General features: G+C 40.5%; 1 protein-coding gene across 5 annotated transcripts in view; it reads right to left on the bottom strand.

The window, feature by feature from the left end:
- Positions 1-16663, bottom strand: part of atp11c (ATPase phospholipid transporting 11C) — a 39308-nt gene extending 22645 nt beyond the window's left edge. For all 5 annotated transcript variants that reach the window (XM_022760145.1, XM_022760146.1, XM_022760142.1 and 2 more), the window contains exons 1-3: positions 16153-16663; positions 2677-2796; positions 1131-1220 (exon numbers count right to left, since the gene is read on the bottom strand). In XM_022760145.1, the coding sequence (XP_022615866.1) occupies positions 1131-1220; positions 2677-2796; positions 16153-16179 (237 nt within the window). In that variant the 5' untranslated portion in view covers positions 16180-16663. The remainder of the gene's footprint in view (positions 1-1130; positions 1221-2676; positions 2797-16152) is intronic.
- Positions 16664-19555: the final 2892 nt, after the last annotated feature.

Below are 19555 nucleotides of genomic sequence, written 5' to 3'. Positions count from 1 at the left end.
GAGAGGAGAGGAGGAGAGGAGAGGAGAGGAGAGGAGAGGAGAGGAGAGGAGAAGAGAGGAGAGGAGAGGAGAGGAGACGAGAGGAGAGGTCATTTAAGAGCACAGAGCAGGGGAATAAGGATGCCAGTAAATGCACTTTAGTCAGCACCAGCTCACAGTTTCCACTTATGAGGATAGGGCAGCACACACAACACAAGCTAACAATGACAGACACACAAAGAGAATTTTAAGATCACCATATAAGCCAACAAAAATCTGCTGAGGCAATTATTTTTTTTTTTTTCCAGGACAGAAGCAATGACAAGAAAATTATCAATTAAAACATATTTCTTTAAATAAATAACATACTTCTATTTTGCACAGTTTTTTGGAGATTGCCCAAAATTATAGGATTCTTGGGTGAGTGAACACTAAAATAAAATCTTAAAGACAGATGTATCCTTTCAACCTTGTAACCTAATTATAGGGAAAATCCTTACAGACATGTCAGATAAAAATAAAGTCTACACGCTCAAAGTCCAGGTGCTACTAGCCCATAAAAAATTCTCATTAATTGGCTTACACATGATGTAACAAGGTTGCAAGATGTGAACTGTGAACAGCTTACTTACAATAAACACTTAACAATGTGCACATTAAATTTGAATATGTAACGCAAACTAGGTGAGATTACTATATGTTTATGTTTAATCTTGAAGCATATTGAGCACACCACAGTACAGCCTAACTCTTGAAATGTATTTAGTCATATAGTGAATAGCTTTTGATTATATCCTTCTGTCCTTTGCTTTATTATGAATATGTAAGACACACACACACATGTCTTTGTGTCTTTGTGTAAATATAGATGACTTGATTCACATATAACTTGTCATCATTTCCTACTTTAAAACATTTTTCTTGAAAAGCCATTCAAAACAGCAGAATTGCAAAATTTTAAGCAATCAATTGGACTTCATTAAAAAACTATGTCTGTCTCTCAAGAAATAAGCACACTGCTCAATCCTTCAAGGAAGCTGTGGCAGCTCCAAAGTCACAGAAAAAACAGGCATCCATGAATTCATTCATTACAACGATAAACAAACTGTTATCTTTGTTTGGTTTGGAACACTGACAAAGCCTGTCCTTACCTGCACCAGGAAGATGATAAGGAAGTAGAAATTGGCAATTCTTCTAAATTGTTCAAACAGGTTCTTTGGTAGAAAGTTCCAAACTGTATACTGTGGGAGGGGGGTGAGAGAGAAAAACATGCATGTAAGTCACAGAAACAGGTATTACACTGTGTGGACTGCTTTTTGCTGCTCTTTGCTGCATAATTTTCCTGCATAATTTCCCCATTCAGACCTGATGTTTTTCAGGCGAACTTAGTGAGGTTAAAGAAAGGCTTGGCAAAGGGAGAGAGATTAGAGGCATTCAATATTCAGACTCTTGCATACATGTATTCTGACTGAACTAGGGAAGGGGAAGAGGAAAGGCAACTTCAATAACCTGGAGTCTCTGTTCCTCATACTGCCTAGGGAGTCGGCCCTTGGGGGACCACAGGTATTCCATTGATTCAGATTAGCGATTTATCTCCTTAATTTGGCAACCCTTGGATGCAAAACCAATGAACTTATCAGGCTGGTGACTGTTTCTGTGTGTTTTGTTCTTTTTTAGGTGGCTGTGGCTGCTGATACCATCAGGGCTGAAGCAACACTTTTATCCGCTTAAATCCCTGGGAGGCAGCTCAACAACACCTTGCTAGTAACTTTGTGCCACAAAACAAAGTACTAGGGTGAAAAACACAAATAATACATATGCATGCATGCACAGACACACACGCATTAACACAGAAACAGCATTAAGGCACTGTTTATGAAGGGGAATGTCTGCATGGGGAGAGCGTTGAAATGCAGAGGCAGCAGAATGGCCCATCTCATTTTGCCAGAGAGAAAAGAGAGTGAAAGTAATGAGAAAAGGGGGGTGGCAGTGGTGAGGGTGGCTGAGTGTGGTGGTGCAGTAGCAACAAGAGCAGGAGAGGAGAGGCGGAGATTGGTCATTGCAGAGTGCAAAAGCAACAGGATGATGGAGAGCAGAGGCATGGAGGAGCATAAACACTACAGCCGGGGTAATTAAAGACTGTTTACCCTGACATACTGGCAGGAGCCAATTGATTGGCCCATCCTCACTGGGACCCTCTGCACCACTATAAATCCTACTGCCGTCCTACTTCCTTCTCCCCATCACTTTCACCCTTCATATCCAGAAGCCAGCCAGCTAGCACCTGCCTGAGCTGGCCGCTGACACAGGACTGAGGGGTGAGGTTTAGACAAGGATGGGGGTGGGGGGTGGGCGGGTTATCAGAGCCATGGGGGAAAGGACTGAATTGCCCATCCTGCCAGTATATTAATAGCACCCATGTATTTCACTGCCACAGCCACTGCTCCCCTGACAGACAAATAATCGCCTTCCGTGTGGAGAGGCAGTGGGAGGAGGAATACAGAGAGGAAGACACAGGAATGCTCAGGACTGTTCAAGAGTTCATTTTGCATTCCAAGTGTTAGATAAGAAGAAAAATGCCTGGAGGCATTGAAACATAATACGCAGAGGAGCTGAGAAACAAACAGGTATAAGAATTTCATCTTGGTATATGGCTAGACTGGAGCCCTGGCATGTGCTTGTGAGTGTGCATCTTACCTTGGAGGATACAATCCTGTTATCACAGAACTTGGGTGGGATGATAGCCTCATTGGTGGAGCCTGACCGATGACCGACATAGATAGTCCTACTGTCAACTCTTCTCTCATCACCGCCGAGCTAGAGGAGGAAGCAGCAGAGGGGGGTGAAAGATGGGAAGAGATAAAGATAAGTGAGAAAGGAAAGAGAGCAAATGTTAGTGATTCTGGGTGCTTCTCTCCACTTAAACAGAGATTAGACATTAGAGAACCGGTCCAGTCAAATCTAACAAAACAAAATGTGCATCATACAAGAAAAAAGAATTACTTGAAGGTAAGCCAAAAATTTGAACCACCATCAAATATACAATGATCACAAAGGATTTGTTTCCAGTCTTAGAAGGCCTGCATTCCACTCAGGTCAAGAATTAAAAGATTAGATTTTCTACTGTGGTGCAGAAAATTAAAAAGACTTGAAAAGCACTCTGCTGGAAAACTGTTGAGCACAAGCCAATAACTCAGAAAACGGACAAAGAAAAGTATGACAAGGGTCAGCGGGCCTAAATGGTGATTGTGCAGGGACTATAACTTCATTTCTTCTTCCCCAGGTGGTCACTCGTCAATGATAAACCAGTAGTGAATGTGGGCAGCCAGGAGAAAAATGCTGTGCTCAGATTTATGGGTTGAGCTACGTTGTCGTGATGCAGATGGCAGGGTGATATGGAACACACAAACACACAAGGCTAATGTCTGAAAGAGGAAGAGACTTCAGCAACCAGGTCAGGAGCCAAAAGCACAATGGATTCCCCTCAATATGAAGTGGCCTGAGCATTCCTCTTCCATAAAAGGTAGACGGGGTGAATCACAAAGCAAGCCAGGGAAGCTGGGTCATTGTCATAACTTTACAGGAGCTCTCCATATGTAAATCCCAAAAACAATGGTATAAATGATGAAGAAAAAAGGAACTGAGGAAAACGACAAGAAATCTTAGTGATTAATTGTTTCCTTGTTCCTTCTTGAATTTAAAATGTGTTTCCTGCACTGTGTGGAAGTGACTGGGTTAATTAAATAATTGACATAGCCTGAGGCTATAACTACACATCACCGCTTAGTTCTAAGTTAAGAGACATATGAATGTATGTCTCTACATTTAACATTCTTTTTAGGCTTGTGAAATGTTTAATTACATTTTTCTGTAAAAGGTTATCAAGCTACATTGTTGCAGCTTTACAATAATAGTGGCAAAGAAATGAGATTTGCTATTATCTGGCTTTTTAATGAAGTCAATATCAATGACTGATCTAGTATATGAGTTTAGTGCAGCAGTATCATGCTGATTCACTGTCACTAAAGAAGAAGTTTATACATCCAAACTCACAACTGCACACAGACACACAAGTGTAGCCTAGAAAACTTGGCGTACACTGTTCACTCAGTGGCCTGAATTTCTCTCCTGACATCCCAAACACAAGGAATCCTAATGCTTGGGGTGGACCACCACAAGGGCTGGTGGACCATGATAGCAACAAAGCCAGTATACTGGATCAGCCACAGCTGCTACATCTATATTTCTTATCCTCAAGCATGTTCCGTATCTCACAATGGATAAGGACTATTCCCACCTCTTTCAGGGGTAAACTAACAGATCAATCAATAAACATTCTTAAGATGTTACTGTACAAAATAAAGTGTATGTCCTCAGCTCTACCTGAGCTGAAGAGATATCTTTCAAGTGCGCGCGCACACACACACACATATATATTATATGTGTGTGTATATATGTTTGGTCCACAGTCCAAATGTATACAAGTCTTTGTTTAATGTTCTGTTTTTGTGGTTAATAAGATTAGTTTAAACATGAAAAGTTACCCAAACTACCATTATATTACCAAATCTTTTCTCCTCCGACAGTCAAGACGTTATCTAAGTGAGGACCCTACCCAAAAGTTCTTAAATATAGTTGTGTTCTCAGCTCAAGTACAAGTTGTGCAGCTATTACTGTGTCTGTAAATTATTAAGGTTATGCAGGCAGGAGATCTGCTTTATCTAATATAAAGGCCAGCAACATGTTTGTTGAGGGGACACATAACCATGAACATCTGATCCTGGACAAGCCCAGGGAACGTGTGAATTACAGCCACCTGGACAGCAAGCTGCCCAAAGTCTGCTGCTGACAAGAGGTTAGATCAAAGAATAGCCTAAAACACTTGGAAACCTAATTCATATGCATGTGGGGACAAAAACAGATTACGTAACTCCAGTTCCCATAATAATTTGCTTCTAATTAATGGTTAAATAACACAAAATAAAGGCCAAATTCCTTGCCTTAATTCTGAAATATTTACCATCATCTCTCCAGTCCAGACTAGAGAAGGGAGCCAACAGGCTTACATAATGCTCCCTTATGCATGAGCTGCTATGTTCACACCTCAGTATGGCTGTCAAATCTACCATCCCCTACCCGCTCGGCACACACTGACACTCCTTCAGCACGACCGGACGGACCTGGCTGCCAGAGGATGAAAGCAAGAGAGGGAAAGAGTGGGAGGAAGAAAGAATGTGAGAGAAAGGAAGTACAACAGGATCCAAGGACACAAACACATCCAGGTTTTTCTATTTCAAACACCAACCAGCCCCCAGGAGGAGTAGTAAGCCAAGAACACCCCCATGGACTACCATTGTTCATTTATTTGAATGCAGTGTGTCTGGAAGTTATTCTTCCTCTGTGTACTCTGAAAAATGCCATTTACAAATGTAATAACAGCATTCCAGACACACAATACTGCAAACAACAATGTAGGACCAGAAAAAGCAATTATGTACAAAGGGCTGCGCAGACAAAACATAAAATGCAAGTAAGGAACAATTTACAAACCAAATTTGCATCACGTCAAAGGACCTGCAAAGGGCTCTGGCTTGCACTTCAGAGTTACAGGTCAGACAGTCAACAGTATTAGTTGGCTGGCTTCTACTAGTGCCAATTCACCTGTGCCCATCTCTTTAGGATTGATTATGCACAAGAGCCATGCTAATGCACAGTTTCAAGGTTGCAGGCCTATCAAATAAACAACCACTAATGTTCATGCAGATTAAGCCAACACTGTTCTTCAAAAGCCATACAACAACTTGCATAAGCAAGCTCTGGGTGTCAGTGGTGATTCTCAAAAAGAAATGTTGGCACCTACACACATAATTCATGCTGAAAATGAGATTCTATATAAAATGAGGAAGTAGTCCATGCCCCAGGGTCTTAAAGATAAGAAAGGAACTATTGAATGGCCATTCATTTAGTGGCGGATTCACTGTAAAATATAATGAGGGTCAGACCATGGGGCCCACATCATTTTTGAGCAGTTACGTGATCGCAATGCTCATCTCCAAAATAGTGAGCTAAAGGCCACATAAGAAATGTTAACGTAAGGAAAAATGGAACTGATTGCATTAGCTTTGCCTCATTGTCAAAGGTCAAACAAAGCCATTCAGTGCCAATGATGTTAGCAAGTAAAGCAAAAGTGGCCAAGAGTCAAGTGCCAGTATGTCAATACCAAAGTAGCTTCATCCTTGATATAAAAGCATCAGCTTCAAAACCTGGATGGAGATCAATAAAGCAAACATCCAGTGCTCAATTGAGCAGAGATTTAATTGCTCAGTCAGAAATAAATGGTGCATTAGAGAATTGAGTGTGCCTGAAACTTTACATTAAATTATGCTCTAAATTAAGTTATGCACACATTGTGAAATGAGCACAGGCTGGGACAAGGGGGGAAAGGTGCTCCAGTGAGAGCGGGGAGAATGTAAGACTGCATTCAGCCACTGCCAAACTCCCAATGATGACACGGGTCTGATGACACTGCGTCCTGTCACACCATCTCACTATTCAGTAACTATCCTGCTTTGTCACAATCTGCATGGTGTTATCTGGACAGGCACACTGGGTAACTAGAAAATTACAAGGCCCTGTACACTGTAATACAATCCATCACAGCAGTCATTTCCTGACAGTACAACCTTGGTGAACGTTTTGAAATTGTAATTTTATATAATTCTTAAATGTAGCTGACACTCAGAGAGATGTCCAGTCATTTCTGGTGCTGTAGTCTGTGGTGTTGTATTGGACTGAATTATAGTTCCTTTATATATGTAAACAAGGTCGACAAACAATTAGTACAAGTCTTACAGAAATTGAACATTTTAAGTTATGTAATACTTTTTGCAGGACTACGGAATTCAGTTGCTTTACATTGTACAGGTGTTTGTAGTCACACAAAGTAAAACCGCATTATGTGTCATTTCAGTTAACTTCTATTGTTCCATCTTCTTCCAGCGCACCATGAAGCGCTGTCTTTCCTGGAAGGATAGTGTATCATCTCAGCCTGAAAACCTGTCAGCACTTCTAATCTATGTAAGCTGGGCTGGGGAACATCCTCAGATGAGTGAGTGAGTACATGACTTCAACCACAGCGCAACCCAATCTGTCAAACATAATCTTAGTTACCTCGACTACAGGCAATATGGGCATGGTGGAAGTTAAGTGAATATAATATGAACTAGGACTGCAACTAACAATTATTTTCATTATCATTTATTCAGCACCTTGTTTTTCTTGTTTATCCCATGTGAAATGTCAGAAGATAGTGGATATGTTCCAGAGCCAAATTGTTTCATTTCACAAACATTTCAGCAATAGCTCAATAAAACAGGAAATCTAGTTTCCTTTGACGCAGCCCTTCTTCACTGACATAAACATGTGGTCATTTACGGCTTGCAAGTCCGTCAGAGAGTATACAGTGAATGGTTATGGTTCTCGGGAACGCTCTGAACAGCAAAGTGTGTTCTGATGCTTGCATTTTTTTTTAGTTGTTAAGTTGCTACCAAAGTTTATTTGAAGCTTGGCTCCAACAGCTTACATGTGCATCTCCAGACGAGGCGTGTTTGGTTTAAGTTAATCTGACAAGCATCTCTAAACAAACAGCAAACAAAGATGATTCCATGATGTGCAGAAGAAAAAAGGCTAGTGACAGCAGGTGTGACGCCGGCACAGCCAGTATTATTTTCCCTGACGCAAATAGATTTTGTGGTCAAATAAAATCGATGCTGTAACTTTTCCTTACAAAAGTGCTGAAGCAAATTGAAAAAAAAAAGTAAGCACAAAAGAATACAGGAGGTTAAGCTTTGTTCTGATCAGTCTGCTCTTGTGGTTTTGTAACTTATACAGAGGTAGAGGACAAAACACCAAGCTCAGTCAGTACAGAAAGCTTCAAAAAATCCACTTAGAAAATCTACTTAAAACACATTTAATGAGGTGTGAGGGAGCTGTGCGAAAAAGAAGAGTGCACTGGGGATCTATGCTTGTACTTCTTTATGTCCTGCGCATGTACTAATAACACTCTGCAGTGTGCTGAGAATGACAGATTCATTGTTAAGTTCATGTTCCCATTCGACCTTAGTATCCATTTCATGTAATTCTCTGAACAAAACCGACATTTAGTCTAATTTCTCATTCACTACTACATGAGAAGAGTGGACTCTGTGTGGAAGTGGCACAGTCCCTTATCATATTTAACTACATAACTGCAGCTTATCTACGCTATCAGCTTTATGATGTTGCTCTCAGTTTATGTGGATTCATCACAGGTCAACCTTATCTGACATTTAGTATAGTATCTATTAGCAGTTTTTCCTCACAGAAGTGAAACCATATGAGGAGAGCCCTAAAGGAATCTATGACATGTATCGTGAGAATAATGGAATGAATAAATGTCAGAGCAAACGCCTAACCTCTAGTAAACCGCTTCAAGAAATGTTGATGACAACAGTAACAGCAACATAAAGTTGCCCTTATGGCAGGCTGAATAGAGTTGAGTGATGAATGTCTGAATGCAAGGGGAAAGTTGTACGCACTGAGTCAATGCTGTTAGTCACTGCGGTACTCTATCTGGCGCTCGCCTCTCTTTCATTCTCCCACTCTCTTTCTTGTCAGCCCACTTGCCTTTCCTCTCCCAGCATGCTCACTCCGTCTCACTAATTGTAACTCTCTCAGTTTTGATTACACATCCCAGTGCTCATTGCCTCAGCTGCAGAGAATTTACATAGGCTACAATATCTTTTGAAGAAAATATAGCACAAAGACACAATAGCATCAAACAAAATTGAATGTTTGTTGCTACAATGTCTTTAAGAAGTATTCACATCTTTGTTGCATTCCCTAAGCAACAAGTGAGTTCTTAATAAAGCTATTTCACATGAGATATTTCAAGAAAAAAAAAAATACGTATTTAAGTGTAATGAATATTCGAGCAATCTTTTTTTTTAAATAATTCTTCATTTAGTCTCATTTAACCAGCTTCTTCCTCACAGTAGCACCATATTATTTCAAAATAATAATGTTGAAAATAATGAAAATAATGCACACGATTATTTATACTGCATCCTTCAGTTTGAATGACACTATTTGATATTATCTTTTCCAGCGATCTTAAGTCTTCCCTCTATATGTCTAAATATCTAGAAAATATCATTAACAGATCATTAGTACACAAAGTGGTCTTCATGTTTTGTTCATAAATTCAATATAGCCAATTCCTACATTACCCACTTAGCCTGATAAGTAAACTCCTTTCTTTAAAATGGCTTAAAAAATGTTATTAAAAAGGTGTTGCTGAAAAAGAGCAAGCAAGTAGGCCCAGATGAAGCTCACACACTGACAATTTGACTTACTCTTAACACTGCCGTTACCAGACTTCCCTACTTCTGCAATTTCCACATACTGTGTCACACTTTAAAAGAGCATGTTGACAGTTGAATGGATTGGGCACAATTCTACACAGCTTAACGTACAGAAATTTTCTTAACAAATAGAGTATCTCTCTAAAAAAAAAAAAATCCACATTAATATTCATTAACAACAGTATTACACAAATGGGCTACCAAAACAAGGAAAAGCAGTCATTATTTCATAATGAAACTATAACAGGAGTTACCTCCATCATGGATTCACCAACACTTGGCCTATGGCATAGTCTACAGACCCCATATCAGAGGCTACCCTCTCCTCTGTCCTCTCCTCCTCTGTTTGCACAGTGATGAATAGCCCCACAGAGTGATAACAGTCCAACTTGAACTGAGGGCTGATCCTAAGGAGGTGTTGTGGATAGGCAAAGGCTCATTGTTCTACTAGCATCCCTGCAGCTGTACAAGACACAGAGTGTACTGTACCATGGGCTGGTACTGGCCTACATTACACTGGGTCCCTCGACAATGGGGAGGAGGGGAAAACTCATCTAGACCTCGCACTGGGAGCTGCTTCTTCAATCATTTGGCTGCTTCAAAAAGCCACAGATACATGTGCTAAATACTTTTTGCAACACCCATTGTCTACTGACATCTTTTGAAATGTCTAACATCTGAAAATTGACACGAAGTTCTGTGACTAGGTAATAAGTGGCCATGTGATGAAAGGAATTCCCCAAAACTGAAGAATGAACAGCTTATTGGTTTCTGTCAATGTGAATACAAACTATGTTAATCTTTAATGGGAAAACTATGAGCACTGTGAAGAATCCACCATAGCTTGTATTTGACACCAGAGAACACAAAAAAAAAAAGTGGTGAAACAAACAAAAAAAATAGCCACAGACGTTATGACAGGAAATGCCTGAGCAAGTCACACTATGCTGACAAGAGGTCTGGGGTCATCCACATATCTGAGGCATGCTGTTCCTCAAAATAAAGCCTTACAAAGACTAAACAGAAGACACTAAAGTAGCCTAAACTTCACAAAACAAATCTTAGTTTTACATTCACAAGGCAAGTTATATTTTAACTGGTTTATAGTCTTAAAGCAGTAATTTATGGAGGCTTTGGTTGTGGTTTTAAGATTACATGTTATAGCTCCTTCTCCAGCTTGAACTTTGTCCCCATAGCCACCATCCTCTAGGCAAATTAGCTCAGTAAGTCCTGGAGAGAATGACAAAAGTGACATTATTTTCTAGGCTTCTTAGGGAGAAAACCCCCACACTTTGTGTCTCAAGACCAGGAAAAGTGAGCACATTTTGAGCTGCAGCCTAGTCACACTTTAATCTATAATTAAAGAGAATTTAAAGTGGTGTAGCCATAAATGGAGTATGGTTTTTCCAGCCAAGTGCACATACTCCCTCTACTCTGTTTTTGTATGCGTGTGTGCGACAAATCACCAGATTCAGCTATTTAGATGAAGGTGCTTGATCCAGCTGCTTGCTCCATGGAGCATATGGGTTGTAACTTAACCAAACTGCACAACACAACAATTGCCTTCATCCCCCTCCACCATGTCTGGCAGAGAGCCATGCAATACCAACAAAAAGGCATTTACAGTACACCCTATTGCTGACAAGCTTTAAAAAAAATCTCCATCTCAGCTGATGTCATTATCTTTAATAATGTACCAGGCTACACTGGCTGTAATTGCTATTCAATTAATTATCCTTAGACACTGCATAGGAGGGCAACAAGACTAATGACAAAAATCAATGTGACTCTTTCCTTCCTCTGCTCAGGGGGCATGTTTGATTTGAGTACGGGTTTTTTCACCAAGCATTTCCTTCCACTGAACTGTGACCACATTAAAAAGAGTAATTTTTCTCCTTGTGACTGAGCAGTACCGCCTGCTGCCTAGCTAGGAGTTTGCAGTGGAGATAATCATTGTAGGCTGTTGCTTAACCTAGGTGTTCACGCGAGCACGTGTGGGTGGGGGCATGTTCGTATGTCTTTCAGTGTTCATTATATCCTCACGTGGACTTTGCTGTTCCTCTTCTGTGTATCAGCGAGTACCCTATCATTTCAGGTGACAATGAAAAACTGGGATGACAAAACATCACAGATGCTGCCGTCTCTTCTCTTCCCTCTGTGCTCAGACACAGAGAGTGAGGCACAGACAAAAAAAAAAAAATCCCCCCGCACACATCTCAGCATTCTCTTCACATCTCACTGCGAATGCTCTGAGTAATGCTAGAGCTGGAGCATGGCAGAGAAAATATCTGGGTGAGCCTTTATACATATATGGATGACAAGGATGCATTTTGAGTGCCACTAGCCTGGCAAGGATACATGGGTCAGGAATGGGAGGAGCGATGTGAGGAGAATTCAAAATAAATGAGGCAACCTGAATTATTTAGAGGTACAAACTGAGAATTCAACCTAGCTTTTAAAAGGAAGTGGAAAATTGCCACAAAAAGCCATCCATGGTCCCGCTGTATCCAGCCTAAACCGCCCACTCCAATGTTAACCACTACAGGAAGCCTGAGAGAGAGTGTCCATTAGGTGGAGAAAGAGATGGAGAGGTGCAAAGAGGCTACAGGTCCACCCCCTGGTTTCACTCCAGTTTCTCAGGTTTGAGTCACGCACGACTTTCCAGACTCCCCAACTATATTTCATCCCCCCGCTATCCCACTGCCACGCTAAATATATTTATTATCCCGCTGTGTGTTGCAGATGAGCCCTTTTGGCTGGGTTGCCATTACTGGGCATAGTGCAGGAGACCAGACGGAGAGAGGAAGGAAGGAAAAGAAATCAGCGTAAGCAATTCTGTTCGCCAGCCAGTTCACGGTGCAAGACTAATGGCGGTAAAACTGAGCACAGCTCTAATCAATACGCATCTCTCCTAATCAAACAGGCCTGATAAATCAAATGGCCCTCCGTGCCTTGTATGGTGTGTGGCCTACAGATGTACCCTTACCCTAACTGCTCACCCAAGAGTGAAATCTCTGTTTGAGGACTCTTGTATCTCATTAGTTAACTAGAAAGGCTTTCAGTAGAGCACATACCTGGATCTTGTACAAACTCATAGATGTCAACACCATAAATATGTCTGATTTTTTACATCAGGATCCATACATTATTTTCTGAGAAATTGACGAAAATGTCGAAAAAAAGTCCCATCTTGTAATGTCAAGGACAGTGATTTAAAAAATTCCTGAATCCGCCCCTATAAACACATCTACACCAGAATTTCATGGGTTCTCTCCTGGCCCGTGCTCCATCCCACCACCAGCAAACAAACAGACATGGGTGAAAACATAACCTCTTTGGTTTAGGTAATAAAAAGCCCCAAATGTGCTTCCAACAGGTTCTACTTACTGGTCAGAGACTGCAAGACTGGCCTGAATGCAATACAGAAAACGCATTTGGAGCATTATAAAGCAAAAATCACAAGGTACATTTGACATTACTGAGTGCTTATAATGCTGCATATTATACTCATTGACCGAATACTTCCAGGTCAGATGGAAGTACTAAAATGTAAAGCAGCAGGTAAAAAAAAAAGTCATTTTTTATTTTCTGAAAAAAAAAAAAAAAAAAAAATTGCATCACTTGGGAAGAGTGATACCAGATAAAGTCTGAGAATATATTTGACCTTGTACGTTTATGTTAACAAAATATGTTTGCAAAAAATTCCCTTAACGTGCAGAGGTGTGTGCTCTGTGTACATGTCAACTTTTCCTGCACTTAGTTGTGCTGGTGAGTTGGGGGCAGGTTTACACAGGTCTGTTTGTGCAAACGGATGCTCTTAGCTGACCTGAGAAACAGGTTTGCAGTACCCTGAGGTTTCCAAATGCATTTGACATGCAATCCCTCAAACGCCTCACGCATAACATTGCCTTCTGGGTAAGGGCCTGTTTACTAGTGCTTGGGTCACAATCAAGTAGGAACAGATCTGAGACTGGCAGGCCTGAGTGCATCAGCCATCAGCAGGTAGGATAGACTGAAGATAGATACAGTGGAGAAAAAGGGTGGGGGGGAAGCCCTACAGTTAAAGAGAGGACACTAGTGGAGCTGCAGCCTAAGCAGAGGCAAAAATATTTTAGACTTCACTACGCAGGCCATAAAACACAAGTGAATTACTATGACAGGGAACCCCCACCTCCTTGGAATCCAATCTTCCCCTCAAAAGGTGTACTTCAAAGCTATAACAGGCCACACAAAAAACAAAACTCAAAACATCAAACATATTCTATGTTAGGGAAATAAACTGTTCAAATGTGACATCAGTAGAGTGCTTATGAATCAGAATCTAAACTCTATAAGCTAGAATCCCTTTACCATCATTTGATTAGAGCATGTTTTCATATGGTATTTTCAAATGTTACTGAAACAGAACACATTACAACCAACCTGGACATTAGGGCTGAACAATTCATTTTTATATCATAGAAATCGCAATATGGCTATGTGCAATATCTGAATCGCAGGAGCTGCAATTTTTTGGATAAAAGGTAAAATGTGTCACAACATAGCCTACCATAAATTAAGCCCTGTGGTGCTACAGAGATGCACTGGCCTACAAATCATATTCCCCAGGTGTAAAAGAACTTGCATGTTTGGTACAAGCCCCAGTTAAAATCACATCCTCAATATTTTTTAACGTATAATATAATATAATTTTATTAGAGAAAACGCAGAGGTTACACATTTCTCTGGTTGAGTGGTAAAATGTCTGTTTATTCTGACACAACCTACATACAACCTTATTTTCATTTTCTAGATCAAAATACTGCCAAACCGCAGTTTTACGAGATGTCATCCATCCGTCTTTCCACCTTGCAACACCTTTACAACATCTGGGCATTAGCGGGGGGCTTCCATCTGCCAGGGTTAGTTGCAGGCATCTTAGATATAACACTTAACCTGCATTGTGCATTAATAAAATATTAAAAATTTATTTAACCAACTAGTATTTCTGGTGCCGACTAGTGAGGGTAGCAACATTTAACTGTTTAGTCGACTAATCGTGCAAATCTCTAATACTGAGGTGCTGCCTGGGTGATGCGGTTGCTATATGTCGGTACTGTTCTCCTTGCAGTCAAGGCAGGGGCTCCCACAATGAATACTATCAAATTTCCGCCAGGCTCCACCTCTCACACATCACACTGCTGCCTTCAAGGGCTTGAAAGAACATCAAAGGCAACCGTGTGATTTTGCATTCTTGTCAGAGCATTACAACCTCTGGAGATTCCCCCCTGATGAAAAGCCCAGCCCCACTCATTCCCTCAGCCATCTTTAATGATTTTCCAAAGACACACTCAGGGTTTAGTGGCACAGTGCATCATAGTGGGAGAGTCAAGTGAGATACATGAAGCCTCCTCTGTGCCTTTTGGTATGAGCAGTCACTCTCTCCCCCTCTCTATCTTTCTCCCTCTTCATGATGCACATGTACCTCCCATGGGCAAAGGGAGGGTGGTGTGAATCAGGAGGCAGAGAGCCAGAGCAGGAGATAACAGCACTGTGTGCATCAGTGACAGTGTGGCTGGCTGCTCCGCACAAAATATTATTTACAGCTCACACCGAGGAAAAATTACAGCAGCAATCCTCTCCAGAAGCAGGAAAATCAGCTGACCTGGCAACACTTAGAGAGAGACCAGGAGGAGGGTCAGGCACTATAATTATTATATTGCTTCTCCTTATTCACTGTCGGTATCTATACTGCTCAGATAGCCTGTGGGGGATTCAACTCACTGGTGACAACAGGTTACTGGTGCATAAGAGGATGATAAAGAGGCAGTAAAGGCAGTTTAGCATTTATAAACCTGGCCTTGCGGAGAGTAACTCCACTTTCAACTAGCTCACTCATGACTGATTAATGTATGAAGGGCAATGAAACCAATGGATGAACTTTAAAAGGGTAAGCATTAAATTGACCAATCGAGAAATATGATGTCAAAGCAGTTCGTGTTGGCAAAATACCAACTTCTTGTGCTGAACAAATCCAGTGGCTGGATATACAGCAACATTAGAGATTAAAACAACAGCAGCACAATTATAAACTGTTCTTATGCACCCCAATGAGAGTTGCAACTGATAATTATTTACATTGACAATTAATATGGTGAGCATTATTGGCATTACTCAATTAACTGTTGAGTGTCGTCTATTGAAAATGCCCATCACAAGTTCTGAGAGCCCAAGGTGATGCCTTCAAATGTCCAGGCAACAGTCATTCCTTATGAAAGAACGAACTGGAAAGCAGCAAGTCCTCAACTTTAGAAGACATTTGGGAGCCCAAAGAAACACAGCCAGAGACAGGTAGATTTGTTTTACAGGTGGCTGGCTGTGTTTACTGTCCATTTGATGAACTGTTGAAGAGGATGAGTTTACGTGGTTGAAAACAAGAATACAGTAAACAATACCGGCTGAAAGTGTGGTTTAATGACTCTGCATCTGTCGTGACTTCCTGGCTGCCAAGAACTTACCTAGTTAGCAGTTAGCTAACTGACTGTACACCAACAGCCATGAAGTGAGACAACAGCTGTTTCGTGTTGTCGGGCAGAGTGAAGTAACAGTTTGTCGTTAAGTGTCCGAGTTTCTCACGCATTTACAGCGAAAACTGCTAAAGGAAATGACTGTAAATTCCAGCCCACATTCTCTAAAGGCAGAATCACAGCAGTTAAAAACGCTAGCAAGAGTAGCTGGATGTCATAAGCTAACAGTGTGAGAATGTGTGTGTGTTGATGCCAGGCACACATACCAAACGGTTCAGTCTTCTCCGTAGCATCTTCTTTTAATCTTCTTTGATTTCGCAACACTGATGAACTCTTCTGATTCAACAGACGCCTCCAGGCTCTGCTTCAGCTTCTCGGGGGAATGACTTTACATGTATGTTAGTTAACCTGCTAGCTCCTTGGCTATCTATTCTCTACTCTAACGTTAGTTCTAGCTATATGGAATGCCGCAGCGACGCTACATCGTGTCCATTTTGTTTGATTTCGGTATCTTCGCACCATTCGCATTCTCTCCCCCCTGAATATTTTCCGCGTTGCGGTGTACTAGTCGCGCTTCCCTTTGCTCAAGGCTGAAACAGTCCCTGACATTTCGCTCTGCGCCCTGTTGCTGAGACTCGTACAAATCATTTGTCGCTCTCAAGTCTGCCTCCGCGTTGACTTGGAAACTGCGCACCGAAACCCCTTGAAACTTACTTCTCTTTTCAATGCCCGTGCACAGGTCCCCTCACCTCCCTGTCAGACAATTTACACTCCAGCAGCCAGCAGCGGCAGCGGCAGCGGCAACCCACAAACGTTCCCACGTTCACAAGCTCCACCCGGTGAAGGTGCGGCGGCTTTCGCTTACACTGTATTGTGGGTAATGTGGTCTAACTTTGAACTACAATCTTTCCTATTTTCCTGCATAAACGGTGGAGCATGACAGAGGTGGCAGTTTGTGACTGCACTTCAAGGATTATTGAGAATTGAATGGAAGCCTCGTATAAATTCATTCTCTGGGTAGAAGATGCAGAGGGGATTTTCCAGAATGACAGCCCACCCGGTACAATAGAACGATGGATAATAAGCTTTAGCTTGATATTATACAAATATCTCAACACAACCAGAAGATGCAGCTTTTGTTGAAAAATATACAACAGACAATACTTATACTACTTAACAATATTATTAACAATTATATAAAAACATGTTACAAAACATTTAGTCAGTATACAGTAAACTTGCTGGCACACTGCAGCCTATAGGCTATCAATATTACTATAATTATTCCTCAATATCAATAATTTTTATGTGGATCCATGAAGAGTTTTCAACAGTGAACTTATCCCTTGGTATTCAGAAATCTTCTTCGTTATTAGTGCTGCCTCATCACGTGCCTTGTGTTTTTTAAAAAGCCTCCTGCACATATGCTAACATGAGGTGGACATATTTTTCCAGGTCTTATAGTAGGTGCTGTGAAAACTGGTAAACACAATGTAATGATGATTTTAAATGATTTGCTCCTGAATATGAGAAGTGTTTTGTGCTTTCGGGTTTACCAGCAGCAGCGTTCAATATTAAAGTGGGTGGACGAGCCGTAAGTTCATGTAAATGAGTTTTGAGACATTAATTAAATTTAATTTAGATTATCCTGATTTATTTTCTCTAAGATGTCCCATCAGCTCTTTTTGGGTGAGTCAACAGGGGCCTGCCCTGGGACCTTTAACTGCTTTCTGACTCACTGGTCTAAGGTCTAACACAGTTTCGTGCCAACACTTGGTAGAAATGTTAACACAGCAAAAACAATGTCATATAATCTTTTTGCTTTGGCAATAATCCTTGACAAGTTGAAGGGAAAGCATGCCGGAGTTATTGTTTCCAGCTCACTGAAGAAATAAAATGGTGTAGTTTTAAAAAATATTACATCCAGTTATGCAAAATTGTAGAAGTCTCACTTCTCACCACTAGTTTTATATTAGCACAGAGAATAACCTTTGAAGTTTAGGAGACAGAAAAGTTTAAATTATAGTAACTACTGGTCTCACTGGATTTAATGTGCAGATGCTGTGAAGATACATGCTATTGTGTCAAAGTTAAAACAAATGCACAATAAGCTGAAATCCTGTTGAACAAGAAACAGGAAAGAGCTATGTCTCTAACATCTGAAGTTTCTCAATACTTGTGGGGTGTGTCATTGAAGGCCAGACTGAAATATATGAAGAACAAAAATGCATGTAATAAAGATTAAGACGCAAAACGGGATGCAAAAGCCATTTGCTACTATAAGAATGTTTGGTCTTTTGAGTCATGAATTATATTATTTGGATTTCACCTGCTCTTCCTAAAAACCTGCATAAAAGGTTCATGTCTGAACTTTTAGCCATAAAAGCAAAACATGCAATGTGTGAAATCAAAACAATGCCCAAGCTACTTGCTGTGGCTTCTGGGCCATCTGGGTCGTAATTGGAAATCTGATTCTCTTGTGGTTCATAACCTAATTTGTATTTGTATGTCATTGCATGAGTCACCCTAGCAGCTATTTGCATGCGGCACCAGTTTTGCATTTTTTTCTTTCCTTTTCCTTTCATTTAAAAGACATAAACAAGTGGAGTAAGAGAGGAATTGTGGATAGAAAACATAGGTATTTGCACATAACTTATTTGTTGCATCAGGATTGTTTGTGTCTATCTACATCTGTGTGTGAACTGGTGCTCTGAACCACAAAAGTGCTGAAACTGGATGATTGCACAGTTTGGTGGTTTTTGTTCTATGCTCAGTGGAAACTATTACTGCTTGACCCTGATGAAAAGTATAATAAGCAAGCAAATCATAATCAAGACTCATTCTAATCTCATTCCTAATTCTACTCAGTAGATTTTTCCTCAAAGGTTGTTTATTAAGATGTTGCCATTTTGTTACAGCTACTGCTCAAATGTGGTTCAGTAACTGGGATCAACATAAAACTTATTCCAAAGTAAATGTTTAGAGCTTTTGACTTGAAAGCTACAAAATTTGAAAAAAAGTTTTTGCTAAAGTTAAGAGCTCTCAATATCAATAGTTTTGAAGGGCCATCATGTTTGTTTGAAATACGTGGTTTCAGGGTGTGTAGAATGCACTTCACAGTAGCATCAAATCAGGAAGTTACCATTTTGATTAACACTTTATTTCCCAGCTGATTGCAGAAAACAGAAACAAAACATGTAACATCATCAAACCAGGGCCAACCTAAAGTTTTTCTACAATTGCAGTTAATGTAATCTTTGGCAAAAACACTGGCTAAGTTCTTTGTGTACATGTTTACATTTATATTGGAACCACGTATCTAGCTCAAATATTTTCAAATGCATTCACATCTACAGTATGTTGCCTGGGGTTGCAGGAGTATATCATACCCTTGCCTTCTTCCTTTTTTGCTGCCACTGAACCTGCTTCAACAAACATGAAAAAGCAAAAGAGCTTTTTTTACTATTACCTCACAGGTTGCTTTAATCTGTTAACTCTGTTAACTGTTTTTTTACTCTTTCATTTCCAGTCATGTCCTTGCAAAAGAACCCATGGCCAGCAATATATTTGTTGCAGTCTTATCATTGTATACATGTTTTAGGACGTTAGGTACTATTCTCATAATGAATACTGATCACATTAAAAATGTATGTAATCTCTTCATCATTT

This window comes from Seriola dumerili, unplaced genomic scaffold (genome assembly GCF_002260705.1).
Source record: "Seriola dumerili isolate Sdu_G_001 unplaced genomic scaffold, Sdu_1.0 BDQW01000331.1, whole genome shotgun sequence".
NCBI classification, from domain to species: Eukaryota; Metazoa; Chordata; class Actinopteri; order Carangiformes; family Carangidae; genus Seriola; species Seriola dumerili.
The sequence above is the reverse complement of the archived record's forward strand: the minus strand, read 5'-3'. Positions and strand labels throughout refer to the sequence as shown.